Consider the following 20,400-nt stretch of genomic DNA (forward strand, 5'->3'; position numbering starts at 1 on the left):
GTGTCTGATATGACCGTTCTCGCATGTTGCTCGTTGCACCATTAGATCATATCAATCAGAAACTGACTAGACACATAGGCCAACCTAGCCGACAAACATTCACCTTTTTACTTGTCTGATTTACCGATAATATACATCAAACTGTAAGACCTTCTACATTGCTTTCTAAACTATGATACCGCTGATATTGGTTGAATATTGTTTTCGGCATTGTACATAGTGCGTTTGGTGAGCGTGCGAGTCATCCAGCCACATTTTTTCTTTATAGCTAAAGGACACGCTGTTTTGTAACATCGTGATTTCCCCGAATACTCCTTATTTGGTTAGCCAACCCATTTTTTTCCTGAAGACATCTATGTTATTACTGAATGCGCGAGTCTTCTTGCGTCTTCTTTTATATACGAGAGTTATTTCCCATATCTTACGGCATTGCTGCAGTGTCATCGCTGTGTGTTGGTTGCATTGTTGCTGAAGCATAGGCAGTTGTAGGCGACTGCTTTGGGAATCAACGCTCAGAGATATTTTTGCGAGTTTCCTTGATCCTACTTGCGGTCCATATGTCTTCTTCCGAAGGATTCTCCTAGCCATGACTTGGAAATTACGAGGGCGTTTCGAAAGGAGCGGATGGCCATGGAGGAGAAAAGAAAGGAAGGAAAGAAAAAAGACGTAGTCGGCGACGCCGCCTCCACCGCCGCTGCTGCCCAAACAACGCCTCCACGTCGCCAAACTCCGCATTTGCTCTGTTCTCCTTCTTTATTTTCTTTGCTGCTTGTCACTGTTTCGACCCAGCCTTTTCTTTCTAGACCCTGGTTGTGTGTCATCTTCGCAATCTTCTTTTTGGCGGTGAGTTCCACGAGAATAGTATCACCCTCTTGGGTTTTCCTATCTTGTGCCTACTGCTTTTGCGTTGCTCCATACAAAGGGTGGTCGTATCGTTCTCGTTCGATGCCATACCATGCCATCCATTGCTACGGCTCAGCAGAAACGACATAGTAGTCCCCCCCCCATTGTCGAAGATCGTTTACCTCATGCACTTTTCCGCCCTTTCTTCGATGCCCAAAGCTGGATGGCGTAGGCTAGGAGGGTAACGATAGGTAAGCGTAGGCAGCCACCCCAGCAGCATCAGCGATACAGGAGGCGCTGTACAGACGTTCCTTTGAATTGAAGGGCATCTCTCCTACTTGCTTTCTGACTGCCAGCAGCGCAGCGACAATGCAGAACTGTGGTTTTCGGCATGAAATTTTCTTTTTGTCTCCATCACAAATCTTTCTTCTCTCTCGCCGTCCCCGAAAAGCGGGAATGAACAACAGCGGACTGGCATTGTCATATAGAATACACGTCGCCAGCGTAGCGGACAGCATTTATAATACTATATTACAGTAGAGTTCAGAGTATAGTTGACTGCTGATAATAACCCAGAGGGACAGGTATCTAGCTTTAAGTAGGCAAGTTTAGACAGACCCATATTTGATGCTGGTGTCTTCCCAAGACGGCTGTTCCTCGTTGTTTGTCCATTATTTTTCGGAAACCGAATGCAAGTCGGCTATCTGCGAGTCGGCCACCGTAGAAAAAAGATAACAGGACACAAAAAACCAAAGTCCAAGTTGCAGTCGCGCATTTGTAATTGGTCGTTTGTTAAATGCTACTTCTCATTTTGCCGATAGTTTCTTTGTTCAGATTAATCTTATTACAAGATCGTCGTTGTACATTATTCGATATTTAGCCAACCTTTGCCTGCGCTCCATGAAGTGAGACCTACTCAGTTTCCGTTCACGGTAAGACGATGACAGCTGCCTGTCAAAGACAGCCAAATGCACGAAAAAGAGACTACTTTGGCCAACTGAAAGAGCAAGCAATATATAGGTATGTTCTATTGCTTTGTAATCTGTGGGGAACAAGACACGTTTTGCCAAATGGGTGTACGACACCAGTACGTTTGTGAGACGTTACGTCGCCAGTGCTATTGTGAGATCGCACAGAGCTCACGATCCGTCAAATTAACAAAAAGCCAAGTCCAGATGATAATGTCTCGCTGAGCTAGCTTCTTCCGTTATCTTCTTCTGTATGAAGACACGACCACACTCGAATAGTGACGTGATGACACCTAACTCATTCCAAGGCAGCTTAGAAGACTTACTGGTACAACACTCTTCCAAAATAGACTAGGACAGTAAACATTGCGATGAATGCTGGTTGAAGAAAGATGCAGATTCTCGTGCATATCGCCTTACAAGAAAATAAGCCACGTTGTCATAGGCTTATTGTCGTAGCATTGGTGCTATCCTTAATCTATCCAGTTAGTTAATAAAGTATAGCCAATCTTCTTTTCTTTCTCTGACTTCGAAAGTCTCAATGAAGAAACCGGTGTGCTGTTCGCCTAGCCTGCGGCTATAAAATGCGTAACGAGGTAGGTGAACTCTCGAGTTGATAGAGTCAAATATATCTCTCAATAACATATATATCTTCTATGGCTTGCTGAGTCCTCCAGATGTTGGTAGAATATAAAGTATGGTAAATGTCCTTAAATACATTGAGGTAGGTTTTTGACCTTCGAGGACCTATAACTGCATTATGGCAGCTATCGCAACAATATAAACGTTTACGTAGGCGCCACCTATTGAGAAAAAATAATGGGATTTGTCAGCCAAAATGCTTGCTTCTTATGATGCGCTTATGATACTTTGGTAACTACCCATTGACATACCTGACGGTTTCCCTCTTTTTCTTCTATTTTTTTTTAGATAATTAATCAAAACAAGACAAACGAAGCGCTGCGGTGAAGAGAATGTATCGACGGAAAAACAAGCGATTTATGCTTCAAACCTTAAATACAATGCCATCGGCCTTGTTCGTTGATTAGCGCAGTCGGTCAGGAGACATCGTAGTACGGCCGCTTTCATGCTCGCCGCGGCCATATGTATTAGGACTCAACGTGCCTGTTTATATGGACGTGCACCTTTGTAAAACTCATAGACATAACTCTATTAATGTTATGTTGAAACAATGATAGTAATAGGTTTGTGTTCCGTTAACTACTGCTGATCTAGCCTCTTGATGAAGTTTCAGAAAAAAAATAGGATAATACAGCAATATGTGCAATACTTCAAATAACTGAAGTATCAAGTGACGAATACAGTAGAGAAATAATGGTGTTCTCATGCAGACGACACACGGAATTCGACAGACACGCGAACGTCGTAGACGAATGCCGTATAGGGCAGACCGATTAGAAGCGACGATAACAAGGAGCTCTTCGAAAGTGTGTTTAGCGCGATAAAGTGCTGGATCATTGCATCAAAAATTATGATTATTATTAGTCCGTCGGAACATCAGCTGATGCATGTTTTTTCGGTCTGCTTCTGCGGATTGCGAAATAAAAGGTCGCTAATTCGGCATAACTTCGCACGGCTGTTGTAAGCTAAAGCGATACGAAAAATAGTAAGCTACACACTGTTTTAACAATGCCGTGGTCAACCCCGATTTACTCAATCGTAAAACGAACTAGGTAATTACGTAAAGGCTAAACAGGCGTCTAATGGTGGGGTTTTATTATTGTTTGTCTCAAGATTTTTCCAATATTATCGAACGTATCGAGAGTCCTAGTTATATGTACGTCTTTGATGAGCAAGTTCGCTACTGGCCCACTAGCAGTTTTTTTTAGCTAATGTCTAGGTAGTTATCCAAGGATTCGATCGAGCCCAATAGGATCTATGGCTAATTTTTATGTGACAGGAAATTTTCCCATATTTAAAGCTGAGTCGAGTTGAAGACAGTGGCAGACAATACGGGGACTTGTTCTCCCTCTGTTTCCAGATGCTGATTGGCCACTGACCCAAAGTAAAATAGTAGACGATCTAAAAGCATTTCTTGGTCATCAGTGATACTAAGTTGGAAAAACAAATGAAAATGTTGCCATAGATTAATAGTGCGTACGTGGGCAGAGTCGAATTTTGCGATTTGGATTGTGTGGCCTTATCGGTTCCTGTCGACTTCTTGCGAGCTCCATTGAATAATATTGGAAGCAAATTATAATACTGGAAAACTAAAGGCTGTACGAGATCAGTAATTTTCTCATAGGCATTAATATGGGTCTGTTAATTGTAAGGAACATTTACCCCACAAAGGTAGTCTACTTGACGTTGACGTTGGCTTACATTAAACAATGTACCAGTTATTATTTTTATACATTAATTAGATCGTACAATGATGCACTCACCCCTTTGCCTGTCAGCGTTCATATCAATCGTCGGTATCAATGCATTTCTATATTGGGGTTATCGTTCGAGGTGGAAAATGTATTATGTAGTAGTAGCAAATATAGTAATACGGGTACTTTCCTTGTGAATTGCTGAATGAATGCAGGCTTGTGTTGGCCTGGCACCCAGCATCTATAACAAACATCTGAGCATAGATGTATCGCACTTACGTTTGTTGCAGCTGGGTGAGCGAAGCAAACTCTTAGCTTCTTAGTAGGTCAGAGAAGCTTCCCTGAGAAGGCTCTCGACCTTGCTTAGTTCTGTGGGCCTATCCCTTCCCCAGGCTCGGAGCGTTAAATTCACTAACAGAAAACAAAAAGCGATCTTTGATTAGAGCTAGCTTATTTGCGCGCAACTGTGCAAGTGGGACAACCGTACAACACTGATTTTATGCGCAGTTAGAAACGAGTTGATTTTCTGCATGTTGCCTACGTAGTTTTGAAAGCCTGCCTGTCTGCCTGCTTTCTTTTCAAAAGAGATATGCTAATTTGCCGTTTTCCTTTCGACATTCTCTCCTTAATCTTTTCTTTTGAAGGCAATTTATATAAAACAGCTCTTCGATGTCCGTATATCGCGAATAATGCTGCTCTGCTGCCATTACTATGTTTGAGCTATTCTTTCATGGAGCTTCTGTATCTCAATAAATGGCCATGTAGAGAGCGACATCTACCTGGGGTGCTATCACCCGAACGCCTTCACCGCCAGTATAGCGTAAGAGCCTTCTTGCACTATAATCGCTACTTGAGTACCGGTGTGTTCCGAATCTGCAGCCATACGATACTACATAGAGCGCATAGGGACACTATGGCGCTCATGAAGTATTGCTTTACGCTCGCCATCGTCACTCGAGGGTCGGTTAAGGCGTAGATTTATGTTTATGCCTACCCGATCCTTAAATTCGATTTACTCGTATGAAAAAAACAGCTGTGTAGAGTAAATCATACTTTCCGGCCCTGTTCTGCATCGTTTCTCAACATACGGCCTTAGCAGAAACTGGACACGAGAAATGGGTCATTGATTAGTCCAGGTTGAAGCAGTGAAGTAGTACAGCGCCTTTATTACTTGAGAATCAATTTTGGTGATACGATACACACTTACATGCCTAATTTAAGCTAATCAATTATGTGTTATTTTTGCCTTTTTAAACAATAGCTAGTAATATATATATATATATTACTAGCTATATATAGTTATATATAGAGCGTAAAAAAATGCAGTCGGGATCGTTATCAATTTGTTTTCAGACAGACAACTTTACACTTCACAAATATTTCACCCTTTGACGAGCATTGGTTGATCTTAACCCAGATTAGTTTTGCCTATCTTGCTGTAGGCACAGTCGATTAGGACTAGACAAAAATGTTTCGATTTTACTTTTGTGTTTTGTCAGAAGCTTTGCCCTATTTCCCTAGAAAAGGTAGCAGCTAAAAGTAAGAACTAAATACAATTCTACGCCTTATCTAGAGCAGTCGAGAACAAACCTACCACAATGATATAACCCAACAATGCCAATAGTTTTTGCTTCGCTTCATATGTAGTTCTCGAATTTGTATCCGCTCGCATTTTCAGTCCAGGTAGGTGGTTTTTTTTTGCCGTCGTGAGATGGTCAAACTCTGTTAAAAGTTTACTGCTGGGACCGCATCATCGTGAAAACCTATTATCCTAATACTTTACAACATAAATAAATCAACTGCTGTTATTGCCAGAAAGGTCACGGCGTCTTTTATACGCTGAACTTGGCGATGAAGTACTACCGTTTCGATTTACGGTCGTTTGTTGATCCCTCCCCATGAATTTCCACTGTAGCCGTACGACGACTCACTGGCGGGGGCCATCAGTTTCAATATTGTTTATTATTTGTTTCGTCCATTAATCGCTCAGCCAGTAGCCATTAAAGCGACGGCGGCAACCTAGATTGCCGGCGTCGGTGATGACGAGGACGCTGATACTGCCATCGACTCTCCTACGACTATACTGATAATGATCAAGTTCATTATCATTATCTTGATGGCGTTTTCTCTTTCCCGCTCTATATTTGTCTAGATCCGAACGCCTTTTCCCCATCTTTCTCGCGGAAAAGTCTCCGTTCAAATGAATCAATAAACGAACTAGATGGTGTGAGTACACGTGTATGCCTGTGTGTGTACAATGGGGAGGCAGCAGCTGCGTCCGAAACGTGAAACCGCTACTGAATTAAGTCGCTGCCGCCGAAGCCGCTGACTTGCTTTGTCGCCTCATAATTCGATTCCCATTTGGAATTATTAGGATATCTGCCCATACTGCCCATGTCGCTGATCTGGCTGGCCGCAGCTAAACTGGGAAAGAAGTCTTTAGCTCTTCATTCTGATCACTCGAACGGCGGCAGCGTTCGCGGTTCGCGCTCAGACTTTGGCCTCTGCTCAGTTCCTGGCACAAAGTAGTAGCAGCAGCAGCAACGCCATTGCCGACTGTCTCGACTCACAAATACGCTACCGCTCGCCCACTCAGATCGCCGCTGGTTCCATAGTTTTCACTCTCTCGTTCTTTCTTCTGGTCCTTCGTTCGCCCTTAATTGCTAATAAAAATGATGACCGAAGGAAAAACAACGACGGTCAGCGAGAAACGCTACACGACGGGCCTTCTGTCTGTTTGTTTGTTTGTGTTTATCGCAACGTGACACTGCAGGTCGCAGCGAACCAACAACCAAAAACATGGTCTTTTTGGGTCGGTTCTAAGGGATTTGCAAGCCTTAACTCTCAATTTTTACTGATTCTGTTTCTTCAGATCAAATCCGTCGGCGACTCGATAGACGACAAATGTTACACGATAGTAATCGAATTTTCCCGTAATGGATCCAGCCGCAATTGAATATTTGATCATATTCAAATAGACGAAACAGATGATTGCTAACAAACGGATTACGACAGCGACGACGGTCGCAACGAAAAGGAAAGGGTGCGTGTCAAGGGAGGAATAAGAGCATATAGGACGATGTCATATAGGACGCAGAGATGGGCACGTCGAACATATCTGATTGGATGGGGTCGGTCGAGGGCGAGTTCGGTATTTTGGATTATATTTTGCTTAACGAGATCATCGTATTGTCTGTTACTCGTGCAGTCGGCCATTGATGTAAAGGAAAGCGTTATATCACACTTCACTAGCTAGAAGCGACCGGTGTGCCGCCTGCAAACGTAAGATTCAATAACAGATAATCAAATGAGGGGAGTCAATCGAAAAAAAAAAAAACATAACAAAATTGATTCTAGCTCGATTCGTTCATTGGGCAACTTTTCTCCACTGCAAGATATCCCGTATGAATGCAATTGCCCGTTAAACTACGGTACTCCATATCCAATTCTGTACACGTATATATCTGCCGCGTCGCCTTCCATCGGCTGTTTGCTTGCATACGTATCTGACTGGTTATCGCTGAAAAACATTGCTATTTTATGAAGCATTGGGCAGTACGAAGTGAAACATTAGTTTCATTGAACCCCAGCTGGGACGCTCTTTTCGAAAAACAGACAGACGAAACGATTGCTTATGGTCTACAGCTGGGAAAAAAATACTGAATTTGTTTCGAATGATTGCCCAGATGGTCTGGTTTATAACATTGGCATTTTCTGCTGTTTCATAACAATGTTAGGCAATTGGGGCTTTGTGATCATAACCAGTGGTAAGGAAACGCGAGGCTGGGCCAGGAGACGGCGGCCGGAACTGCACTATCCAACCATAGTCATGCGTTCAATGAAATGTAGACTGTTAAGGCAGAGTTTTCTACGAGAGGATGAGTTGTATCTTCAGAATCAGTCAACCATCATAAAGTCGACTTTAAAAGCACAGTGGTACACAGTTATTGTTCGATTTTTTAGCCAATTTTAAGTGAGCTAAGCGACCTAACTGTTTCTTGCTGTTTGTTACAGACGGCGTCAATAGTATGGGTGAGACGAAGCGACAACGGACGTCGTACACGCGTTACCAAACGCTCGAACTGGAAAAGGAGTTCCACTTTAACCGATATCTTACCCGCCGGCGGCGCATTGAAATCGCGCATGCGCTCTGCCTTTCGGAACGGCAGATCAAAATTTGGTTTCAGGTAAGAAATACGATTTGACAAATTTCGAACATTCTATGGGTCGTATCGTAAGCTAAGGATAACTTCAACCTTAACTAGACGGGAACCTTCCATTGAGTAATTAGGCTATCTCGAAAATGAACCCTCAGCTAACCAGATAGCTCAATGTAATAGATAAGCTACATAATGTGTATAGGCTAAGGTGTGTGTACGTACATTTGTCCTACTTTTATCTTTGCTTGGGCAGGATCAAGTCGAATAGAGGCGACAGTGCCGGTGTTCAAATATTAAAACTGATTCGATTCACTCGTCGCCCGTATAAGTGAGGAAAACCAATTGGTCCAGACAAGGACAGTAAGCTCTAGCCGGCCCTGTCGGAACTTCAGTTTTGCTTGAGGAGATTATCGGATTCATTCAATATACATAGATGCACCGTTTTATCATTTAAGAGTAGTGCCATATCTCGTGACTCTCGGGCTCATCCGGTTCTATTGGGCAACCTAAGCTAGGCGCTCTACAGAAAGTTTCACAGTGATAGGCGTCCTCGCTGTTAGCCTGTCGAAATTCATAGAGGCTTGTGCCGTGCGCACGTTTGCCTTCTCGTAATTATCCACCCATTCCTGTTATGGCTTGCGCAGACTGATTAGGCAGACGTCTGAAAGGTCCAATTAAATACGTGAAACGATTCTTACCAAGCGAAAACAGAACTAGTTGGTAACTGAACAACATAAATCATAGTTAACAGATGAATATAAATAACATCGTGATACAATTTCGTAGTAGGGTGCGCTTTACCCTTGCGGTTTTTACACGTACGGTACGCGTAACGTATTTACTGTGCAATCGTTGCAACAAAGTGACGTGTATAGTCGTTCTCAATCATCAGAGTGTCACAAAATTAACTTCACTGTAGTTTGTTCGTTTTTCAAGAAGATACTTAAATTTACCATGGTAGTTAAATCTGCATCAACTCTGCTATCGAAGACAGCACCTGATTGTCTGGCACAACTTGTAAACCACACGTTCGGATTTATCGTGTAATCTCCTCCGAGAATCGCTCTGTCATCACACTCTTTTCTCTTGAAAAGTTTCCTACGACTGTCGATAGAGAGGCAGGCAGGCAGGCAGGCAAGCCGGCCGACCGGCCGAGAGAGGAAGTAGCTTGTAGGCCCCATTTCTAGGCCCAGGTCTAACGTCTATTGCTGGATTGGTGGTCACGCTGATACAAGTCGCAACTAGGAAGGATGAATCCGTAATCGCGTTCGACCCCAGCCTCGAAGCGGAAGTGGTCTGCAAATGACTGATTGCAGGTGGAGAAGATGTAGGGGAAATTAGACATCTCCTTATCAAATTGGCTATTGCAATGGATGGACTCGCTGTATCGGACCGCTGTCATCTTTATCAGGCTAACAACCATAACTGTGAATACATAAATGGTTACGAATATATTTTTGTACAAACCACTGAGGATCACGAATTTTCAACCAGGCATCCCTAATGATTCGGTTAGGTCGAATGTTGATAGTGTGGTATACATAAATATGTATTAGGTGTTGAGACTAGAAGGATGTTGCATCTTGTAGCTTTACAACTAAAGGATAAAACATAATTTCATTAACAGTTTTTTAAATATGATGATTTTAAAGAACGTTCGTACATGTTCGGATCCATCTGTTTCACCGACGTTGTGTGTTGGTTATTTTGCGTTTCCTTTTTTAGTTACGAATTAGTTAACATACGAATAGATATGTTATTTTTTCTATAAATGTGTTCTGTAGGTTTTGTACGGTAGCCACTGCATAGTAATAGAAAAGAGTCTTGTAGAGGGAAGCATCACAAAAATAAGAGAGTTCATCACCATCTGCAGCCATTCGTTGAGCATTACTTCTTGCTGATCGAGCCTAGGCTGAACTGAAGCACTTCGCCACCCTAACAGGCTCAAGACAGCTTCCGGTTCTAGTCGGCACGAGAAGTCGACTGAATCCTATGCGCCGGTGGTTATTCTGCTAACCCGCCCTTGGTTACTTTTGATCGTCGTCTCTGTTGTCGTCATCGTCATGGTTCTCCTTCTGATCATTTTGCTGGTGGGGCCACGTCAGTGTCCTGCTCGCAACACACAGTGGGCGACAGCCGTTTGTCTACCCCCACTTGCATTGCCTGCTGGGCCCTCTACCCATCTAAAGATTGCTACTGATGCTTCTACAAGCTAGTCCTGCTATTCTGCTGTTTCCATTCTGTTCCTCTTAGTTGCGTCTTCTCCCCACGACTCGACAGCACCGGCGGTAACAGCGGCGTTGCCAGTGTCATCAGCGATAGCAGCAGAAATGGACCATGTATGGCCGGCCTTTGAAGTCGCTGCAGTTTGGCGGCATTGGCAGCAGCAGCAGCAAATGCGGCCCCACGCTCTTTAGTTCCGTCCAATGTATCCAGAGGGTGCGTTGAGGGGAGCTGGGGTTTGGGGGTTGAGGTTTATGGTGGGGTAGTCGCTAAGGGTGTTCGCCCTCGTCCGAAGCTGCTACTTTTGCTGTTGCTGCTGTGTCGACAGCGAAGCACAGACTACACCATCTCGCTGTCAGCCAGCCATTGCAATTGCGGTCTTCATCTCCCGGTCTCCCTGTCGTGGTCGTCCTGTCAGCCCTTAGCTCAGATCAACTCAACCGCCGGTCCTGGCAACCGTTCAGTTTGCTTGCTACAATCGCTCAATGGCATGATACAGTGCACTGGCGGCAGCGGAGAATACGGATATTCGCTGCTAAAGTTCGCTGCGGCTGGTCGGCATTTGGCGTTGACTTTCCCTGCTGTTCATGTCGAGCAGCAGCCGCTCAGATCGACTCCATGATGTTCTTGCAGCCGATAGCAGTGTAGGGCCAGTAGCTGCGCTACGGGGCAGACAGGAGCGGCGGAGACAAGAGTGGTTGTAGTAGCATCAGCCACCGCCACTGGCGTCTGTTAGAGCTTCTTCCTCTCTTTTGGCCTCCAACAGTCTTCTTCTGCGCAGCCGCCTTGCGACCCGCAGGCCCAGAGGGTGGAGCAGCTCTTGGCAAAAGCAGCAGCTGATGGGCTGGCACACGCCACGATCGCCGAGCAAACGCGGTGGTGGTCCTCTGAGTTCCCCACATTTACGCCACAGCTTGGACCAGCCCGGGCAGGCCGCCATACAACCATCGACATATATATACACACATACATAGACACGCTCACCCATAGACGAAAGAACTCCGGTCTTCTTCTCCCGGTTGGTCCCCGTTACGCTCGTCTTGAACGGCTCGCCCTCCTGCCAATGCTATGCGCGATGTGTTGTTCCTTTCTATGGCCGCAGTGTCTTGGCATCGACCAAGAACGTACATCGACCAAGAACAACGACCCGACAGGGAGCGACTCACAGGCACCCAGACACTCCTCGCGCCCGCAGGCGAAGAGGCAGGACCATCGCACACACTTACTTACAGAACCGGTCCCGCGTACCACAGGGACTCACATAGGCGATGGTAGAACAGGCTTCAGCCGGAGAGATCCGCTTGGCCCAGAGTTGCCCTTAGGGAGAGAGGCCGAATGTGCGAGTGCGAGAAGACCCCTGTGCCATAATCGAGGTAGAAACGACCATCGCATCATCGTCGGCTGGGCCAGACTGAGAGACGGGGCCAAAGCGACGCGACACAGAGTGTACTAAGTCGACGGGTAGTATGGGTCTGTCCGCCTGGGGATCCTCTGAGAAAGGGCCTTTTTCTCTAAAAACACGTTGGAGCACTACGGAGCTACTTGAGGCCAATCGAGTAAATGACGACAAGCGCGACACTGTCGCTTGCACGACCGCTATCGATAAAAAAGAAGGGAACTATGCCCGTCCATGGTTATCATAATTCACGTACGCCATGGTAGGCATTGTACTAACTGTACATTTTACTACTAGAAGATCGTGATAAGGCTGGTGTTCACCGATCTGCCACATGCTGGGTATACCCATTTAGTCGTAGCAAAAGCATCCACTGCTTCGCAATATGCCTGTTCTATTCGGTCTCCATTCTCCTCCAGAACTTGTCGTGGTTATAGCTCAATGGAAAGCCCTTCGTTGCCTTAAACAGGCTCCGCGCTAACTATGGGCCATTGTCCTCGCAACCTACGGGTAATCCTTTCGTAGTAACCGTTTCGTTAAACTGTCTGTACTTTATATATAATTTCCTTGAGGTCTCTTTGTTTCTTTACTCCAGCTTTACCCTTCGGATTTGCTCTTGCTTACTGCTTACCCCCTCTAATCTAAATACCATTCGCTAATAATCGAGGGAATTGTTCCCGCAAATTGCAAGCAGGTAACAACAACTGCGGTGGCGAGACTAGCTCTGATGTTGCCAATCAAGGCACGGAGATACTGTTGACAGCCCTATAAGGTAGGACTTAGTACGACGTGCGTTTCGCTGTAGTACAGTGGCGTGCCGCATGATAACCCGAATGGATAACATGACAAAAACAGGCATCAAAAGGAACTTACAAGAATAAATATAAATAATATTGTATCTAGCTATTGCAGTAGGATCCTACAAATAGAAGATCAATCTTTTAAAAAGATGATAGGTAGAGCCCACTAAACGAGACTATTTTTTAAAAGCCAATATTCCATTCTTTTTTTTTCAAAGTACGTCCTATCAAGTTACCTTTTGAATAAAATACAACTTACCTACACTTACTTTGTGTCTTGGTTGATATTACTTCGGGAACTGCGTGACTACGTGATTGGAAAAACTACGACGTTTGAAAAGCCACCTGCTACTTTCTGTGTTGCGAATTTGAACCAATTTATTGCAAGTAAATAACTTCAAATAATAAAGTACATAAATTATCTAAACGTTAGGGATTATCTGAGTAGAGCTAGAATTCAGCCTTTTCATTAAGTAACGCTAACGGGCTAGCGAAGCGTTGAAAACAGGTTTAATTCCAGGGCAATGTATATACAATATTTGTTAGATTCAATCAAACACCATAGCAGAATTCGAGAATTAGAGTTAAGCTATCGGCTCGTCCCACACGCTAGATTCTAATTACAGGTCCTGGAACTTGCGGGCAATGAAGCCTACTACCATGAAGGGTTTAGTGCTATAAGAGCTGTATCAAATTCAGCGTTCATTTTGCAAACGAAAACGTTCATTAGTATTTATGAAAAAACAAAAAAAAACTTCACAGGGTGGCAGGTTGTCTCGTTAGACTGGTAAAGTAGTTCCCAACTGTCATATTCAAACAGACATGCAGAGCAATGCCGAAATAAATGAATCAATCGGCCTAATAACTAGAATTAAAGTTTAATTGAAAATACACGATATCTTCAAGAATACACGGTACGTGTACGGGGCACCAAACACGCGTTCTGGTTAACGTTCTCCATTATTCGTGTTTATTATATCACTTAACTAGACCACTGATACTTTTACAAGTTCCGCAAAAATATTTCATTCTGTTATAAAAATGTCACCCTCCGTCTGATGTAACGCTAACGCAGTTCTAGATATAAAATTCGAAATACTTATTTATTACTTCCCATAACTGAAGCTTGCCCTGAGTAAAAGTTTGGATAATCCATGAACCTTGAAGTTGGACAATCTTCAAGCGCGACTAGTGCTCTATGTAACCTACTACGATCCACCGATTTGAAACTGTCATGACGCAAGCTCTTCTTTGCGTCCTATAAGTACCTACTGAAAAATATTTAAGCTAAATACTAACAGTAGGAACTGACAATAGGACCGATTCTAGTTTAGCCGCGGGTCCTATTTGGTTCTTTTCCGGCTTATTGATATGCTTTCATTCAGCGGGTCGTCACACTCCGTTTCAGATATAGGTAACGTAAGAATGTTTAGCTAGTATCACTCTGGTGCTCATGGAGAGCTTAACAATAGTAACCAGGTGTAACACTTTTCTCAAGCAAGACAAGTATTCGTTGCACAATTTATCCCTCGAAACAATCATCGTTCTCGTTCCAGCTTTTAGAGTTGACGATTACCATAGATGCCCCCGTTGGCAAAACGTTTCGTAATGACGGCTGAATAACTTTTTTCCAGTTTTTGTATATTCTTCCTATTAGCTACAATTGCATGCTAATGCAGACGAAGACTTCCCTTTACTTCCAAAGCCGTGAGGTAGCTATGAAGAGTCGTATGGAACGAAGCAGGATCTGTGACATTTTTCTTTTGTAAAGTTACGTGATTTATCGAACATATGTTTTCTGTAGGAATCTATCTCCGTTCAGCTGCGCACAGATGGCGCAACGAGACAATAACTTAGTTGTTGGCCATACTGAGACGTAGCAAGGAGCGATTTGGAATTCCGTCATGATACCTTTTCCAAATTACAGATGCACGTATTGTATGAGAATCTATAAGTTGCGTATAGATTTGTTTCTTGGCTATAATTTAACAGCGGTTATTTTATATTCTTGCAATCATAGAATGGGAAAATGACGCCCAGGATGATGCACTATGATTGGTTTTGTTGCGTACTATTCTACTATGGCTAAATAAAGAAATCGTATGTAAGTTGTTTAAGTAGATACACCGTTATGCTGCACACAAATGGGCTAGCAGCATTTCCACCGTTATGCACCTGTCAACAGCTGGACCGGGACAGGCGAATAGGAACTAGTAATTGTATAAACTTGATTGGCACGGTTTGTGCCACGTAGCCTCCAGTTACAACAGTCAGGGGATCTTCCGCACTGATCCCCTGACACAAGAGAAGCTCGCATCTAGAGAAGAACGTTCTCCTCCCAGACCCGGTGGGAGAGCAGTGAAGATTGGAGTAACGAATCATTATTATTATTAATTATGACTAAAGAGTAAATGAGTGGATGGACTTAGCTTTTATACACTACCTAATTTTCATCCACATTAACAGTGCTAATGTCGGATTAGGCAAAAAAAATCCGACGCAGTTGAAAATAGGACAACAAAAGTTTTGGCGAAAGTGACAAGTTATTTGATAATTGTACTCTATAGTATCCCAGTGTGTAGAGTTCAAGCTAGCACCGTCTTTCTGTTCAAACAAAAAAAAATATTTACCTGTAATAATTGTATTTAATTGCGGCGACATTGTACTTTGCGTTGCAAGTTGGCAAAGCAAAACTATTAACGGCTATATATATATATATATATATATATATATATATATATAGATATGGGGCAATTTTCGCTAAGAGGGCAAAGACAAACTCAACACGCGGATATATCAAGGTAACTTGTCTATATTTTGAAGACAGTCTACAAATAAAATACCAGCAGGGTAAGCTCGTGTATAGTACGCAAACTATGTGCAATATAGATGTAATACTATATATGTATATTGTTAATAAATTTAGCACTTTTAAAGTATCGATGTGAAGTATAAACAATGTGCACATCTTACATCGGTAATATATCTATGAACTAGTTTTATAAGCATTATGTTTTGTAATAAAACGTTATTATTATCGTTTTACACAGAGGATCGTATGATAATGGTTCCTGCGTCGTGTGAAAAGTCGGATTTAGCAGTAAGATATTGTTCCTGTCACAATAGAAAAATGGGGACAAATAAAAACGATATGACAACGAAAGAGAAACAAGCTTCCTCCTTCGGCCTCTCGAGAGTAGTTTGGCCATTTACCTAAACATATAGGAATGAATGAATTCTGATGAAGAACTAATCGGGTTATGCCGACCAAATGTGCTTGACAACATCGAACTTGCTCCGTTCGTATGTCTGGTAAAAGCTTATGTGCTCAAAGAACATTACCCCTAATATGTAACGCATTCCCAAGTGATAATCCGGGGGGTGAGATCTGATTCACTACGTTAAACAGAAGCGCGTCGTAGAACCAAATTACATAGAAGCTCGAAATTTCTAACGTTTACATTCTACTCCTTTGTTGTAGATGACATGGTACCCTACAACATTATCTATGTTAAGTCGACATTTTCCCGTAGTCAGCAATTCAGCAGGCTATCGTCGTTGTAGCTTTGTCTTCCTCACTAACAGCGGCACAACTGCATCCGGTGTCTGTTTAGTTTTCTGGGGTCTAGTGTTCGACCCCCTTCAAACTTACCAGTTACCGTTCACCCCCAGGGGAGTAAATGGCAAAATGAAAATGTTGACGAGACGCAAGTTACAGGCGTGCGGAAAGTGGAGAGCAGTTGGAGGCGCGCAGGATCTAGGACCCGCTCTCCCATCAAAGACCGACTAGAGCCGAACAGGGAAAGGGCTTATGTTGGGGGTTAGAATGAGCAGTCTCTAAACAGGCTGTTCCAAGCTCTGCTTTCACTTACTTGCTGCACTCAGTCAGGGTGCGGCGACCATGCGTGAGATAGCATTCTCTCCCAGTAGCCCCCATAAAGTGACTCGGCTGAAGGCAACTTAGCACTGCGACCTTTTGGAGAGCTCGCGCTAACGCCACCGTCTGCGTTATCGCTAGAAGCCACCCAGCGCCACAGCAACGCGTGCAGTGCATTTAGGAGCCTCTGTAGCCGCTGTTGTTGCTGCGTGCTCACTCAGCAACCGCTGCTATTTCTATCAGTTGCTGCAGGAGTAGTCGTCTTCGTTGGCGAACAGCGAATGTACGTAGACGTCTATACTCTTCCTCTCGTTTTCACAAGAGTCACAAACGTCATCAACCCATCTACCGTTTCGGTTGGTCAACCATTCGTTCGTGCTGTCTGTTTTCGTTACAGATGTCAAGCATTGCCCCTGTGTGCGTCTTGGAAGCATTGTATGATTACCCCTTATTATGTACAGGCTTGCCCTTAACTGTTTGTCTTTCTCGTTCACTGTTGACTTCCGTTCCAAAGTTCGACGAACGGAACTGTATGAAGGTTGACACGATGGCGAAATATAGTTGCTGTTGCCATAGAAAATAGTTTATGATGCTCACGTTAAAAGAGTACTGATTCAATCCGTAGGACGCAAAAAGTTAGGTCATTTAGTTAAGAAACACATTTTTGCGTTTTTAGCTGGCCGTTGCAATGCTTTGACAACTGTTCAGCGTGACATAGTTATTTCTTTCTCTATACGAATTTTGTCAAGAGGTTTACATCTGTAGCAGGCCTTATCAGGCGAAGTTCTTCCAACCGCTTTAACTCTCGCTGAGGTAGCATTGATATTCACTGATTTGCTGGCTACCGCTGGCATCGTTTCTGTGTTGTATTGATGTTACGCATGTACGAATCTAGATCATCGCTGGCTGCACGTCCATTGCCGCATCGTTGCACATCATCGTTTCTGCTTGCTTAACGTAAGTATGGATGACTGCCTGTGACATAAAGCTCTCCTTTATTAAGTTATTCCATAAGGTCCCATAGGAGTCGTCCCATTAGTTTGCCATTCTGGCGACCGTTTACCTTTTATCATTTCCAATTGTGAAAAGTGTCTGTAGTTGTCGTACCATATTGGCGACGACAAAAAAACAGAGAGGATCAACGAAAGGGCCAGTAAAGCAGCTCAAATACATGCTGTTATTTTTGTTTTCAGTGCTTTACTACCAGGTTTTGTTGTTCTTGTTGTCATTGCCTTGCTAAAGGCCAGCAATGGAATCGTTAACGAAAAACACGAATGATCTGGCGGAAGGATAGCTTGTGATGATGATGCTTGCACGCCTCTAATAAAATCGATTTTATTACGGTACGGGGTAGTGTCTTGACTTTTTGCTTAGAGATCTCTGTGAGGGCTAGAGGACTCTCCAACCATACTCAAACCCTTGCCTGCCTTGCTTGCTGATTCAAAGATAAGACACGGATTAATGCGCTACTGTGGGTAATCAGTACTGGAAAATATGGGAGGCTGAAACAAGCGATAATAATGTTGTTGTGGCTACCGCCGCTACCGCTTACAGAGAGGGGGGGCATCGTTCGATCCCGAGCTAGCTGATTTGCGGAGCCAGATTTCTCGGCCTAGCGTAGCAGCCTATCGCGTTGATGGCGGAGGCTTGCAGTGGTTGTGGCATTGATGTCGGCTGTGAAGACCTCTGTGGCACAATACATTGTAGAAGCCAATCGAGGAGACTTCCGCTGTGAACGTTTCCGGTTGTTTTCCCCAATGGGTCCGGATGGAACAGGACAGCCGCAGCCGGGTGACCGCTGTCGCCTCGACAACGGTTACTGCTTCCTTTGCTGCTCCTTCTTCAAGCAGCTTAGGTAGTAAATTGAGGCATTGACAGTGGTAGCAGACCTAGTGCAGACAGTTTGCGGCACGAACGGAAGGAGAGCCACAGCGGTGCATAACTGTTACCCCAAGGTCTCCACGCTGCTTTCCCTTTGTCATTGTCGTGTTGACAAGGGGTTCATTCGCAGCGGCTTGGAAGTTGATGGGTAAAAGAGACATAACAAACCTCTAAACCTCCAAAGTCTACCGTGCGCTCTCTTCTTCATCGGAAGCGATCCCGTCTGTTATTGGTAGAGGTACACACAAACCTTCTGAAACCGGTAAAGCCTGTAAGAAGCGACAGAGTCTCCTCCGTACCCACTTATTCTTCCCTAAAGAGAACGACTACTCTTTGGTACATCCAACCCTTAAATTCAGAAACCTCAGAAAGATCTGAGGCCTTTGTGCCATGCACCACTAACTTAACAATCCACTGCTACTTCCCTAGTCGCAAGATCGCAAGTAACAGCAACCAAAGGGGCGGATCTTCCATAGCGAGAGGCGCATCTCGTGCAAGGAATCTTTCCGTTTCACGTTTGCCTCACTTAGTCGCTTCGGACTGACGTTGCTGATTTCCGTAGGACATATTCTGTAATACAAAATCTCCCCCGTGTCTTAACTATGCTTCTGTATAATTTCCTACTAAGGTGTTTGGCGTAAGTTACACCTTTTCTAGGGTGCATCGATTGTGAGACAGGCTGGCACCCAGAACAACGGTAGCACTCACTTTAATACAGCATAGTAGGCATTTATGGTAGTACCGTAGGAAAAAGCTTGGGACGCCGCTGGACAAAACGACAGGCATTTCGGACGAAGTTATAAGACGAATGGGGCAAGTCTCACGAGGGAATGCTGAGTTTTGGTTGAGCGACTGGATTTTTAGTCGGTGGCACGGGACATCTATCCCTTAATGGCCTTGGGCCCACGATGGTCTCGGGGAGGGGCCGACAGCAGGAATGGCCCGTCGTTTTCTGTTTGACGACGGCGTCGTGTGCCTGCAGGCGGCCCCTGCGCTGCTCGCTCAGCCGCTTGTGGTGGCACCGCCAACCAGTCGCCAGTCAGAGGAGGCAGCTGATCCAGGGGAAAATCTCTGACGATGGCAGCCACATATAACTCGTGCTGCTTGCGGCTGCGGCGGTTCTGCTGCTGATCGTCGTTCTGTTCCTCCCGTTTTTGCTCATCGTCGTGGCTTTCGAGGGAAGCCCATGAAGTGAGGGAGCGCCGTTAACGGGAGGCTGGAAAAAAGAAAGCGGGTCTTCGTTCCCCATTTTCGCCGTCTCTTTCCACCGCTGTCCTCTTGGCCTGTCACTCACAGTTCTTGGCTGCTACCGCTGCTACTGCGGTGGCGGCAGCGAGAGTAGCGACGACACCGACAAGGCCCGCGTTGGACAAAAAGGCTATCGGTGTCGCCGAACCTCGCTGATGCTGCTTTGCTGCTGCCAACGAACAGCACCGCTGCTATTAATGTTGGTGCCATTAGTTCATCAACGCCAACATTGCAGGCTAATCGCTGCTATGGTGGGCGCGGTCTTCGTTATTTTTTTAAACTTTGCGTTTCATTCGTATCGTTAACTTCCAGCTTTCACCCTTTTTCCCACATAGGGCACGTGACCATGTACTACTTCTAATGTGGGTCATGCATTTGGCTTGCCAGCAGACTCACTAGTGACGTGTCTGACCGAAGGTCAAGCAAAAACGTTGGAAAAACCAAGCACCAAGAAGGAAAACGATCAAAAGACCGATAATCGAAGCACCTCAAATGGTCAGAACGACCAACTGCCTTCTGCTAACGATTTTGACGTAGCGGTGTCCTTTCTCCCTCCTCCACCCATTACGCTGGTCGTCATACGTATAGTTGTTCTGCTTTGCTTGTTTGTCATTCAGCATTTGCCTTTGTTCACACAAACATAGAAGAGCCACGGATGATTTGGTTCG

At 44.5% G+C, this 20,400-nt stretch overlaps 1 protein-coding gene across 5 annotated transcripts in view; it reads left to right on the forward strand.

The window, feature by feature from the left end:
* Positions 1–20,400, forward strand: part of LOC111252483 (uncharacterized) — an 81,602-nt gene that overhangs the window by 32,176 nt on the left and 29,026 nt on the right. For all 5 annotated transcript variants that reach the window (XM_022810467.2, XM_022810465.2, XM_022810468.2 and 2 more), the window contains exon 3: positions 8,162–8,334. In XM_022810467.2, coding sequence (XP_022666202.1) covers positions 8,162–8,334 — 173 coding nt within the window. The remainder of the gene's footprint in view (positions 1–8,161; positions 8,335–20,400) is intronic.

Source organism: Varroa destructor, unplaced genomic scaffold (genome assembly GCF_002443255.2).
Source record: "Varroa destructor unplaced genomic scaffold, Vdes_3.0 BEIS01000006.1, whole genome shotgun sequence".
Lineage (NCBI taxonomy): Eukaryota > Metazoa > Arthropoda > Arachnida > Mesostigmata > Varroidae > Varroa > Varroa destructor.